The following is a 14,038-nucleotide window of genomic DNA, read 5'->3' as shown; positions in this document are numbered from 1 at the left end:
TTAGATTTAGGTGGGTCTTTAAGTTCTTCACTGAATGCCAATTGGTCTGGAGACTTTAAATCATGCACCTCCAGGGATCAGCAATCATCAGTCCATGTTGGAAGACTGCACCCCAGGGGATCTCCCCTGGGTTCCACTCATGTGGGTGAGAAGCCAATATTAAGTCCACTACATCACCTGTTGATTCCATGCTTCCTGGTCTTGGGTTCAGTCTCCAAACCCAGTCTCTCCCACCTCACCCTTTTGAATTCCTAGCCAGGCATGTTTCTTCTAGTTGGTTCTGAAAGCATCATGTTTAGAGGGAGAGGGGGAAAGCCAGTTGGGTTTCCACAACCAGTTCTCCTCTGTGTAAACCTCTCTCCACATTTGATTTTCTCCTGGTCACTTAGACATACTTTATGTCATGAGTGTGGGTTTTCTAGGCCTGTATTTTGGGACAAACTCGAGTTTTTCTGGAATCAGCTCTCCTGGCTACTGGCCACCACACCATGGCTGCAAAATGGTTCTTTCCTCTGTCCTCTGCATAAAGTCTGGAGAGATGGTGGCTTCTTTCCCACACAAGCATACTGTGAAGCACCCCATTCAGTTTAGCAGGCAGTGTCTTTGATCTGTAAACTTTCTATATCTAGATAAGCCTCAAGTCTACCCCAAATGTGGGCTCCTTTAATTCCTTTATCACTCCACTTTGGTCATGGAGCGACCACTGTGGCTGGTTCTTCCAGCTGTGGTAGTGGCTGTGGAGCTGGGGATTTCTTCCTTATTTTATTTTATACAACCTCTGAGTCCCTGATCTGCCTTGAATGTCCAGCATTAAATTCCAATAAAGCCTCCCCCCACCTTTTTTAAAAAATTTTTTTGTACACCCACCTTGCTAAGAAGCTACCTGTCTGCTTTCTTGGTTTCAAGCCTTGGGCAGCCACAAGAGTGGCTTCTCTAGTCCGCCATCTTGAAACCCCCTCCAAAGACAAAATGACTTTAATATAGACGATTGTAATATAATTCAAGGAGAGGAATCCCAGTGACTCTCATTCAAGTGTAGTTTTTTTTCTCAAGTAATCTGCAATACTCAAAAGAATTACAAAATTAATTGGGGTTCTGGGGATTGATTCCAGGTCCTCACACCTGCTAAGCATGAGCTGCATCCCCAGCCCCACAGAAAAAAACTTTTAGTTTTTGAAGCATTATTCTTAAAAATAGTTTTTATTGTACATTTAATTTTATAAATGTTTTGGTACTTGAATTTCGATAGTATGCATTTTCTTTCTACCATGGTTCTAATTTTTTAATTGCAGCCTTTAATTTTATGAATTTGTAAGGAAGAGGTATTCCAAATAAGAAAAATGATTTTTCAATGTTATTTGCTAGTGTTACCTACTTTTAAAAAATTAAAAAATGTGAGAGAATTTTATACGGTATTCCACATTTGAATTAAAAATTAATAATCATTAATAAAAATTATAATAAAATAATTGAATATTAATGTAAGGATTCAAGACACCTATCAGTTTGACTTTGAACTATTTCTTAGTTTGTTTTCTTTATTTGTAATATATTAATTATATAATTTTTTAATGTTACTCTAACTTCAAATACATTAGAAATGCTTTTTAATATAATCTATTTTCTCAATTATATTAAACAGAAAAGCCAGTTTTTTAAAAAATGTACAATTTAAAATTTATACAAAGCAGATTGATTCAATATGAGAATAATTCCATGTTTTAAGGGTACAAAAATATGACATTAAATTTTACAAATATCAATAATAAGCCAGATTCAGTGAAAACTAGTTGAATTTGCAAGTTAAATTTCAGGACAGATATATTGCCATTCAATATCACCATATTTCTCAGAGTCCTAGATGAGTAAATTTAGGCAGTGAATAAAACTAATCTGTAACATTTTTTCCAGGAAGAGGATTTGTCTGATACTGTCCTGTATATGCATCACTGAACACCTACCTCATTTTAAAATGACAATGTAAAATGTAATTTGTCAATGATTAATTATATATTCTTATTAAATTATTTTATTTTTTATTTTAGAAAGGGAATGCAGGATTCCCAAAATGGGAAAATTCTTAATGGCTGATCCCAAGAAAGATAAATATAAAGTTGGAGATTTGTTGAAATTTTCCTGCCGATCAGGACTTACAAGAGTTGGACCAGATTCAGTACAATGCTACCATTTTGGATGGTCCCCGGATATCCCAATATGTAAAGGTGAATATTTATCTTTCTGTTGTAAATATGATGATTATAATTTTGAATATAAACCTTTTTTCTTTCTTCTATTAATTTTGTATTGGCTTCCACTGTATCTGTAATCTAATTAATGAAGTTGTTGATATGTGTTATGTGGCAGAAAGCACAACTAGTTTATTTAAGAATTTAATCACCAATTATTTCTTGAAATATATATTGGGAGTATTCATACATACAAATATGGTAGCTGAGACTAGAGAGATTTACTTTGTTACTTTCCATTTTTCCTACACTGCTACCATTAATACTGGACATTTTATATAGTACAGGACTTCTCTCAAGTTTCATAGAGTATATCTAAACAATATTTAAACAGTTTATAGTTAATTCAATGGAGTACATTAGAAAATCAGTTAAAGATGTTCATCAAATGCTTGTCTCATTGATGATACTTTCTCAAAAAATTATGATAAAATGTTACTATAGAAGGAAAAATTAATATAATTTACACAACCACATTTGCTAACAGTTTGTATGTATCTTCAAAATATCTACATCATTGAAAATATTCAAAGCTTTAAAATATTTCCAATGTTACTATAATAGAATTAATCCAACTTGGAAATATGAATATAATGTAAAAATTTATTTTTAATTAAGAACTTTACAATTAATCATATGAAAAAAACAATCAATTAAAAAAGAATTCTCTCCATTTTTCTGGATTTTTTTATGTGCAAGATAGACTATTTAACCATTAACCATTGTTTCTACTATAGATCAAGTACAGTCATGTGGTCCACCTCCTCCACTATTCAATGGGGAAGTTAAAGAAACAAAGAAAGAAGAATATGGACACAATGTAGTAGTAGAATATAATTGCAATCCTAGATTTTTGATGAAGGGACCTAATAAAATTCAATGTGTTGATGGAACGTGGACAACCTTGCCAAAATGTATTGGTAATATATTAAAAATACTAAATTTAAACTGAAATACTTTTGTATTTATTTAAACATACATACTGTGTCTTCATTATCAACATGTATTTGTGAAATTTACATAGAGGAGGAGAGAACATGTGGAGCTATACCTGAACTTGACCATGGCTTTGCCCAGCCTTCTGACCCTCCTTATCACGGTGGGGATTCAGTGGAGTTCAATTGTACAGAAACCTTTACAATGATTGGAGACAGATCAATTACATGTATTAGTGGAATGTGGACCCAACTTCCTCTGTGTGTTGGTAAGACTGCCCTCCTCAAATTCACACTTAATGAAGTTTAAGTTTTATGGAAAAGATATTGCAATCTATTCATAAAATTAGAGATATTCTTGAAAAAAGTCTAGTCTTAACTATAATGAATTTTATTGCTCAGCATTTAATATGAGTTTCCAGAAGAAATAAATAAAAGTAGTGATAGAATTTATTAATGTTTCTATCCCTATTAATATTATTTACCTTATAAGTGTAAAGCTAGATTTTACTTAATCACATGATTAAAATGTGAATATTCCTTTCCAAAAAATATAAGTATTTTACATAGATATTATTGTTGTTCTATATGGCACTCTGTCTTTCAAGCCCTGGAAAACAAATAAAGTCCACAAAATACCCACTTGTTACTAGCTTTTCCTATAAGAATCTTTCTCTGTCAGAGATTCTGACAAGGATAAATTCTCAGTTTCAGAGTTAGCAAGCTGAAGTTCATGAGCTGCAGCACAGGTGTTAGTAACTTAGCAACATTACATATCTGGTGTTGGGCCAGGAATCAAATATCACTGATTGATTTCACGCTTTCCCTGTTGGTGATCAAGCCTTTGATGACCAAAGGAAAGATTCTTCACTTTTCTCTTAGACTGAGTTCTTTCCTAGATTTCCCTGGGTCCTTCATTTTAAGTCTGTCCTGGGTATCCAGTCTTATTTATTCATTGGATTTCTAGACATAATTAATCTCAGAACAGAGTAGAGTTCCTCCAGAACAGGAATTACCTTTGTTTTGTTCTCATGACATTAAGATGGATTGACATACAGAAGCATTTATTAAGTTTTTGTCAAATGAAACAATAAATTATGTTGATTATTAACATTTTTTGCTAAACACATTTCTGTGAATAAAGTGTCTTCAATCCTTTTGGATCTCACCTTATCCTTGTCCTTTTTCATACACAATGGTTTTATCTGATTTCATATGGGAGGAAAACTAATATTAGGCATGAGAAACTCTCAACTTTTCATTTTAATTAAACTCAAAGTTGTGCTACAATTATTATTTCTTCTGATCTCAGAGTTTTTTATCCTGTGAGTCATCTTCTGCTTACTGCCTATAGTCTGCTTCATATAAGTCCTTCCAGCTCTCATAGTTTGGTCTATAATTCTACCCTTTCAATATTCATTTTGTACTTTTCACCACTCTAGCTTTTCATGCTTCTCAATATATTTATTTACTCCCAAAACCAAAGAAATCCTTTCAGAAACTGATCAAATCCAGGGCACAAACAGTTTCCCTTGACCAAAGATCTTCCTTTAGTTTCTACCTCTTGTTTTTCCTTTCTCAACACTGTGGACCAGCCCCAAGGAAGAGACTAAATCTCAAGTACCTCATGTACTTTTAAATTTCCCATTTCATTGTTTTGTTTTTAAAGATTGGTTTACAAACTTACTGTGCTTTGGTAGTTACTGATTTTTCTTTGCTCTGTTCATCCTCACTTGACTCTGCTTTTCAAATTATTAATAACAAATATTTACAGAGACCAATACAGAAATTTTATCATTTTCAAAAAGAACTCTCATCTTCCCTGAGTTATTGAAATATATGGTACATTGAAAGCTTCTGTAGTACTTATTGAAGTCATAACAGAGTCAATTTTGTTGTTATGGTATTATAATATTATTTTATTATAGTGTGATCTGGTATACACAATAGTTTCTTAAAGACTCTAAGAATGGAAAAAGAGAGATTATGATTTTAAAGCACCTGATTTCTTTTTTACTTTTTCTTTTTATGATGTAGGGATTGAACTTAGAGCCTGGAAATGACAGGCAAGCCTCTACCACCAAGCTACACTTCTAATGAAAGCACACAATTTCTTATTCCAAGTATTTCCTCTCTCTCTCGGATCATATAACAAATCTGCTTAACTATTCATGTCCTATAAAATATATTTTAGATAGATTTTATTATATTATGTTACTACTCTCAAAAATATGTTTAAATGAACAACTTGTTATATTATATTTCCATAGATGATGTTTTTATTTTAATATTTAAGGATTCTAGATTATAGATAATATACTGGTGGTTGCAATTAGGAAAACAAATGAATATGAATCTTTTGCACAGATTTCAAATATGGGACCAAATCTAGTGTTTTAAAATTTTTTTCCAAATTTAGTTCTTTGATAACTATTTAGTATGCAAATCTTCTGAGAAAATGAGTCTCTTGTGCTCTTTCAGTTACCAAAGTACAAAATATCTTTATGACAGGTATTCTCTATGATAGTTCAAAGATAGGACATAAAGGCTCATCTCATGCAGTGGTGACCAGGAATAATTTGGTTGATAGAATTTAAAGGCACAAATCAAAATTTCATTTGACATTGACTGTACAGCTACTCTATATTGACTTGATTCTTATAATTGGTCTTTTCATGCAAATATTTTCATTTTATAGCAACAGATCAACTTGAGAAGTGTCAAGCACCAAGACTAACTGCAAATGAAGCAAATCAATCAGATAAAAATGAATATGATCATAATTTTAACTTCAGTTACCCATGTAGGGGAAAGTTGGAGCAGAAACATTCAATCTGTGTCAATGGACGATGGGACCCTGAACCAACCTGCACAAGTAAGTTCTTGTGTACAATGTTTTCTAAAATTTATTATATTTTCCCTCACTTATAGAAGTAGTATTTTGTGTTTTTTAAAAATTTAGCTATGTGTTGATATAATTTCTTTTGAAGTTGGAAGATAATTTTTGTCTCTATCTGCCTTGAAAATTCTGGGTTGTACTGACACTTGCAATTCCAATTGAATAGCAAAGAGCATTCTAGACTTTCAGATTTTTATATCTTTTTCTCTATAATTATAAGGACTAGGTACAATAGTTTTGACAGTCTGCCATACCAATATATAGGAAGTATGGCCATACCAATTAAAAAAAGAAATGTAAGGCATATATTTTAACTTGATAATTTTCTTTTTTCTTTTTTATTTTGGTAATATGTATTTATTTATTTATGTTTGCATTACAATTCTTAATACACAATTATATCATAATTTATCATATCTCTGATTATATAATGTATGTTGAGATAATTTTTTAAAAGGAAACAATTTACATGCAGTGAAGTATACATGTTCTTTTACATTTTCTTCCTGAAGCTTTATAGCTTTATAGTATTAGAATTTAGTTTTATCACCTTATATTAATTTTGAGTACAAGATTAAGTAGCAGTTGTTTTTTTTCTCTGTATGGATAGCCAGTTGTTCAAGCAATATGTATGAAAAAGAATCAATTTACTATGAAGGTATTGATTTATTTCATCACTCTTCATTCAATATTTTACCATAAGTATCATGTTATTTTGGGATTTACATAGGTGCTGTTTATCAAATTGAGGGGGTTTCTTTCTGTTCCTAGTTAGCTGAGAAATTTTGATCATTGGGGGGTGTTGAATAAATGCTAAATACATTTTCTTTATTGATAATACAGTGAATTTTACATGTTTGTGTGCACACATACATATAAAAAAATCTTAAACCTTTCATTCTTTTTAAAAAACATTTATGCTTTTAGTTGTATATGGACACATATTTTATTTTTATGTGGTGCTGAGGATTGAACCCAGTGCCTCACGTACGCTAGGCGAGTGCTCTGCCTCTGAGCCACAACTGCAGCCTTTAAATCTTTCATTCTTGAGGAAAAACTCTACTCGTACATGATGTGATGTAATTCTCAGTTGTACTGTGCTGAATTCTATGTTTGGGCAAGTTATATTTTCATTTCCATGTGTCTCAATATACTATCTAAATTTTCTTTTGATTTCTTCTTTGGCTTATTGGTTATTTTTATGTTTTAGTTAAGTTGTCCCCCCAAAAAAACTCATGTGTGTGAAATGCAGGAATGTTCAAGGTGATATGATTAGGTAATGAGAGCTGTAACCTTATCAGTGGATTAATCCATTTGATGGATTATTAATATGAAAAAACTACTGACTAAAAGTACTGTACTGTACTTCCAGCTTAAAAATAATTTATATAGGCAGGTGACTAAAAACAGGTAAGATATGACTGGAGGACGCACATCATTGGGGGCATGTTTTAGGGCATTTGAAGTATATTCCATCGCTTTGAGACAATTGACACAAAATTTCAGAAAATTCAGAGCATTTGACACAAGCTCCACTCTTCCTTTCTTTGCCCAATAAAAGTCTGGAAACTGAACTTTATTATCAATTGTGTAGCTCTGTGCTGGGGGGAGAGGATATGGAAAGACATGAATTTTCCTACTGGCTTTGATGCATTTTTTAGGGCTCATCTGGCATTAAGAACCTTTCAACCACTTTGTAGATTTCTCTTAAAGGAAATTGGTTCATGTATTGTTGACCAGTGTGTCTATGGGGAAAAGGAGGTTTGAGGATTCCTGATCTGTCACTCCTTTGTTACATTCTTGATATGTTGTCCTCTATCGTGATTCTTTATCATTTTTCTGTTAGTCAGCTTTTCATTGCTGTGATGAAAATACCTGAGAACAGCTTAGGGAGGAAAAGTTTATTTTGGGCTCACAGTTTCAGAGGTTCAGTTCATGGTTGGCCAAATCCATTGCTCTGAGCCTGAGATGAGGCAGGGTATCATAGCAGAGAAGTATTGCTTAAATCATGATAGCTTGGAAGCAAAGAGTGGGGAGCCACAGGGATGGTGAACATCTTTTTAGGGTATATTTCTAGTGACCCACCTCCCCCACCTTTCTACAGTTACCATTTAGTCCACTCAAACTGGAATGGTTTGATTAGGATAGAGATGTCACATATCATTTCACCTCTGAACATTTCTGCATCAACATAGGAAGTTTGGGGCCAAATCATAACAGTTTTTTTTTTCCCAATTTTATTAATAGTTTTAGTAACCAACTTTAACACCCTATTTTTTTCTATTTTCTCTCATTCAGATTTAGATTTTTAAAGTTTCAACTTTAGCTTTAGGTTAGTTAGCTTTGCTAACTTTCTCTCTTCTCACTTTTTAATTTTGTCAATTTTCTCTTTAACTTTATTGTTTTCTTCCTTCTAAAGACTTTGAGTTTAATTTTATTATTACCATTCACCTTTATTTTATTCATTTTTTTCTGTGCATGGTATGGGGGATATAATCCAGGGCCTTGCACCTCCATCACTAGGCAAGCATTCCATGACTGGGCTATATCCCTAGCCCACTGCTACCATTTTAAGTTAGTAATAAATTAGTGTGTGAATTGAAATCATCATACATTTGAAATAAAATCTTCAAATTTCCACTTTTTAAAGACCTGCCCTAGCTATGTCCCACAGTTTAGATACATAAATATGTATATGAATATCTAATTATGTATTTTATAAATAAAATGTATATTTATTTAAAATGTATTTATTTATAAACTCAAATTATGTATATATACTATATATAATTTATATTTAATTTGTATTCCCTTTGAAATATATTCTGATTTTCCTTGTGGTTTGTCCTTTAGCTCAACAATTATTATTTTGAAGTGTGCTCTTTCATTTCCAAATATTTATTTTCTGTAGATAACTTATTCTTACCAGACTGTGTAGTTATTTAATTCTGTTCTCAGGAAACTATGCAATATTTCATTACTATGATTTTAAAAAAAATTGACTGTATGTTCTCTATTTTATTTATAGCTCCATTTTCACATAAAAATATGCATATATGGGACTGGGGTTGTGGCTCAGCAGTAGAGCACTTGTGTGTGAGGTCCTGGGTTCGATGCTAAGCATCACATAAAAATAAATAAATAAAATAAAGATATTGTGTTCAACTACAACTAAAAAATAAATATTTTTAAAAAATATGCATATATTCTAGTTGTAATATAAGGTTAAAGTGAATAGTGGTTTTCAAATTTATCCATATTGTTTTAAAACTTTACCTATTTTTTCAGTAAGTCATATCATGAATGGTGTCAATATTGATATGTAGGATTAGGGATTTGCCTTTTTCTTCTTTAGTTCTATTTTTTAGGTATTTTGATATTTTTAGACATATATTCAACATTTGTTTGGACTTAGGAAGTAACCCTTTTATAGTTATAAAATATTTATTTGCAAGTTTTTAAACACTTATCCTAAGGTATATACTATCTACTTTTAAGGTAGCCAGGTCATTAAAAAACGAATCATATCTGTGTGATAAAGGAAATCTAGATGAATTTTAAATAATCAACTTCCTAAAGTATTTTCTCTAAACTAAAAGTAAAAATTAAAGTAATGAAAGTGCTAACTAGATATCTTGAATGCTCATCTTGCAAATTTGGAAAATAGGAAAACAAACAACTTTATTATCAATTGCTTACTACCAAAAATTACTGTAAATTAAATGACAGTAATTGTAGTACAAACTGAAATCTATGGAACAGATTTAATGCAGAGATACTTATAGCATTAAAACATACATTAGAAAACAAAGAACAAAATAAAAGCAATATATAAAACAATCTAGAAGCCAAAAAAGAACATACTTAAGGAAAATAGGAAGAATAATTAAACATTATTAATAATTGAGGAAATTAAATTTATGAAAATATATAATGAAAACATTGAGAAATATGTCAAAATATTTAAGAATAGAAATTAGAAAACATTATTGATAAAATGTGATTATATTGCCTTAAACAAAAACAGAAACCTTGGAGTAAATAATAATCATGAATCAAGTTTATTCAGTAAACTATCTCCAGGAGCTATTAACAGCAATAACACACATTTGAAAAGATTTACAGTATTTCCCAGTGTACACTTGCATAAGGCTTTTAATGAACTAAAAATACAGTAAAATAGGAGAAAGCAAGCTCAAGAAATCAGAGGTCCAATTGCTTTCAGATTCATCCAGAGCCCTCCCCCAGTCAAAAGGGACATAGTTCATCTTCACATGATAAACCATCAAGATACATCTGAGGAATTTAGCTTTATGGGAACTGAGATATAAGTTTGCAGAGGGGTATTTTATACCCTACTAATTGTGTAACTACAGTTAAACTGTGTAGTCATTAAACTGGGTATATACCCTCAATTTATATACCTCTAGGCAATGTGAGTGTGCTTCTAAATGGTAAGTTCAGGAGGGTTGAAACTTCAAATGGCACACTGTAAATTATTTATAATTATGGTTAATGATCTAGAAGCAATACAAATTGATTGTTAACTGACTGCAAATTTTTACTCTAGTTAATCAGCTTCTGTTGGTAGATTTCAAAAGGGTTTTATTATAGTCCCGATACATTTGTTCATGTATATTTCTAAAAACACCTTCATCACATACTTTATTTAATACTTGTGATTAAAAATGTATTAATCAGTTAAGATTATCTAAAGATTACAAATAATAAGTTTCTTGTAAATAAAGAAGTTTGCTTAAAAAAGAAGAAATGGGAGGACCATCAAAATAGGTAATATTAAACTGCCATCCAAATTGAAAAGTATAACATATATAAATATGGAACATAATTACATCATCATTTTGTGATACATAGTTATTGAATTTTCTATTTTTTGAAAAGTATTTTAATATATGTAAATTATTATTTTTTATTCAAGAAATCTAATTTTAATATTTTCTAGAAGTGGAGATAAACTTCTGCCCACCTCCACCTCAGATTCCCAATGCTGAAGATATGAAAACCACAGTGAAATACCAAGATGGAGAAAAAGTATCTGTTCTTTGCAAAGAAAATTATCTGATTAAGGAAGCAGAAGAAATTGTGTGCAAAAATGGAAGATGGCAGTCAATACCACGCTGTGTTGGTCAGTACTGTGCAATTTGCTTTATAACATGCTTTCAATTGAAGTCAATAATCCCCTCTGCTTTATGTAAATGAAAAAGATGAGTACCTTTTCTATTTCTCTATTACACTTGATCCTAAAACTGTAAGTTATGATCTAGGTTCATAAACCAGTCACCATCTTTCATTTCTGTCCACAAAATTGGACAACACTTTGGGATATTAATTAACTAGCAGATAAATTCCTATTTATGAATATTTTTCATATAATAAAATAGACACAAATCAAGGGAGATATTGGGCAAGAGGATAGCATAGATATCTTGATGACAGGCTTAAATAGTATTTGATTTCAGTTTTAATTTAAACATTTTATTTATGTCTGACCCTTTGATTTCTGTTTTTCATACAGAAAAACTTTCATGTTCTCAACCACCTGACATAGACCATGGAAGAATTAGTCCATCTAGATCTTCAGAAGAAAGGAAAGAAGCAATTGAATTCAGACAGTATGCACATGGCACTAAATTGAATTATATTTGTGAAGATGGTTTCACAGCCTCTGAGGAAGATGAGATAACATGCTACATGGGCAAATGGAGTCCTCCACCTCAGTGTGTAGGTGAGGACTGCATGAAAACTCATTCTGATTTGAGAATACAAATACTTAAATAATTGAGAGTACAAATAATTGAATATAATATGCTTTTGTCAAAGTCAGGGTATAGAATAATGTAGATTATCATATGTATTTAAACATTTAAATACTTTACGATTAAAATACTATTGCATTATTGAATCAATCCTATTTTATTAATTTTATTGGTTCATTATAGAGTTACTTTTTAATTTGGCATTTCTTTTTAAAAGAATATAACATGTAGTGAATTTAAATTTATGTAACTTGTAGTGTTTGCTTTGCAAACAAGATTTTAAATATTTTAAAATTGTTTTTCTTAAAGTGTTCCTTCTGATGTCTTACAATACTTGGTAAATTCATCTCATCAATTTATTCAATGTTATTAATTCTGAGTATGTTTCTGTTTTTCACTCATGGTTGATTAGAGAAGCTCTGGTGATCTCTTAAAAGCATCAACATTTTTATTTCAATTTCTTGCTCATGTTTTTACAGTTTGAGTTTTACATGAGAAAGGTGGACTTAAGAAGCCTTTATGCACATTCTCTGTGACTTTATAATAGCTTATTTATTATTATTTATTTTCAAAAACTGTGAAATATCAAAATTGACCTATAAAATTGAATTTCTGAGTTGTAAAACATGGATTCATTCTTTCATTATTTTATTTTTTAGGACTTCCTTGTGAACCTCCACCTTCCATTCCTAATGGTGTTGTGTCTCATGAGTTAGACAGTTACCCATATGGACAAGAAATTATTTACAATTGTTCTGAAGGTTTTGGGATTGATGGACCTGCATTTATAAAATGTTTAGGAGGAAAATGGTCTTCTCCACCAGAATGCATAAGTACAGTGTATTTAATTTTATAATATGTGTGATAGATTCCCTCATTCAAAGTATAAGTGGTACAAATAAGAAAGTAAGCTGTAATTCTAGAATTTTACAAGGTACCTGATTTCACTTTCACATCATTTTGTGTGAACATTTAGCGTCCTCTAATGTCCATTCTCAGAATTCTTATCTCTCTCTGTTCCTAGAGAAACTGGCCCCTACTCATCCATCTCATGCTCCAGTTCATCACCAATCTCACTACAAAATACATATTTCATAAAACTTTGAAATAATTATTGTAAGTAATTCACATTTTCAGAAGCCAAAAGTAGAAATACATAATACATGTGGCAAGTGTGGAAAAAAATAATTTGAATATAAAAATCTGATCTAATGCATTAGAATTACTAATATCTTCAAGCATTATTCCTATTTATACGTTTGATAAATTTAGAACAGTTCAATTGAAGTCAAAACATCATATTTTGCCAAGGTGTCAGAAGTATATTATGCATTATTCATTGGTTCTATAGGTAGCTAAGTATTATTTTAGAATATTACTATTAAATATTACATATTTTATAATTTAGTGAACAAATACATATTTTTTTCTTTCAGGGACAGATTGTTTTAATTTACCCAACTTTGATGATGCCATGCTTTTAGGAGAGAGGAAAGAATCATATAAGTCAGGAGATCAAGTGACTTACAGATGTCCAAAATTTTACCAAGTGGATGGGTCCAATACTATAACATGTATTAATGGCAAATGGATAGGAAAGCCAATGTGCAAAGGTACGTTGATGGCATTATAAATTTATGTATAGTGTCTTATGAAATATTAAATTTTCTATACCATTCTTAAAAATGAGTATAGATTAATTTTCAGGCCAAGACAAAGTAAGTTTAAGATTAGAAATAAAAGGTTGGAATTAAATATATAGTGGTTAATCTCACAGTTCAATGGTTCTCAGAGTGTGGTCCCTAGACCAACAGCATCAAATTTTTGAACAGATTTTTATGAATTCAAATGAAAATTCCTGAGCTCATCTTAGGCCTACTGGAAAAAATAATCTTGAGATATGACTTGAAATTATTCATCAAGTTCCCCAAAGGATTTTACATACTCCTCAATTTGGGAACTATTGCTATAGTCTGTTATTACTAACCATGCACCTAAAACTGTCTGAGGAATTACACATAGTTTATCATAGTATCCAAAAGCACCTATAAATAAATTTAGAAAGCTATGTTTCTATAAATATAGGTGTACTTTTCTGTTACTTTCTCACATCTTTAGGTTTTTAATTGATAATCTTCCTCTTTTAAAATATTTACTCAACTATTTTTTGTTTTTATTGGT

At 31.0% G+C, this 14,038-nt stretch overlaps 1 protein-coding gene across 1 annotated transcript in view; it reads left to right on the top strand.

Moving 5' to 3' along the window:
* Cfh (complement factor H) overlaps positions 1-14,038 on the top strand; it is an 83,206-nt gene that overhangs the window by 59,435 nt on the left and 9,733 nt on the right. The window contains exons 12-19 of the mRNA XM_077802494.1: positions 2,046-2,222; positions 2,984-3,166; positions 3,271-3,450; positions 5,880-6,056; positions 11,044-11,226; positions 11,617-11,826; positions 12,517-12,690; positions 13,294-13,470. Coding sequence (XP_077658620.1) covers positions 2,046-2,222; positions 2,984-3,166; positions 3,271-3,450; positions 5,880-6,056; positions 11,044-11,226; positions 11,617-11,826; positions 12,517-12,690; positions 13,294-13,470 — 1,461 coding nt within the window. The remainder of the gene's footprint in view (positions 1-2,045; positions 2,223-2,983; positions 3,167-3,270; positions 3,451-5,879; positions 6,057-11,043; positions 11,227-11,616; positions 11,827-12,516; positions 12,691-13,293; positions 13,471-14,038) is intronic.

The sequence above is a fragment of the Urocitellus parryii genome, chromosome 9 (assembly GCF_045843805.1).
Source record: "Urocitellus parryii isolate mUroPar1 chromosome 9, mUroPar1.hap1, whole genome shotgun sequence".
NCBI lineage: Eukaryota > Metazoa > Chordata > Mammalia > Rodentia > Sciuridae > Urocitellus > Urocitellus parryii.
The sequence above is the reverse complement of the archived record's forward strand: the minus strand, read 5'-3'. Positions and strand labels throughout refer to the sequence as shown.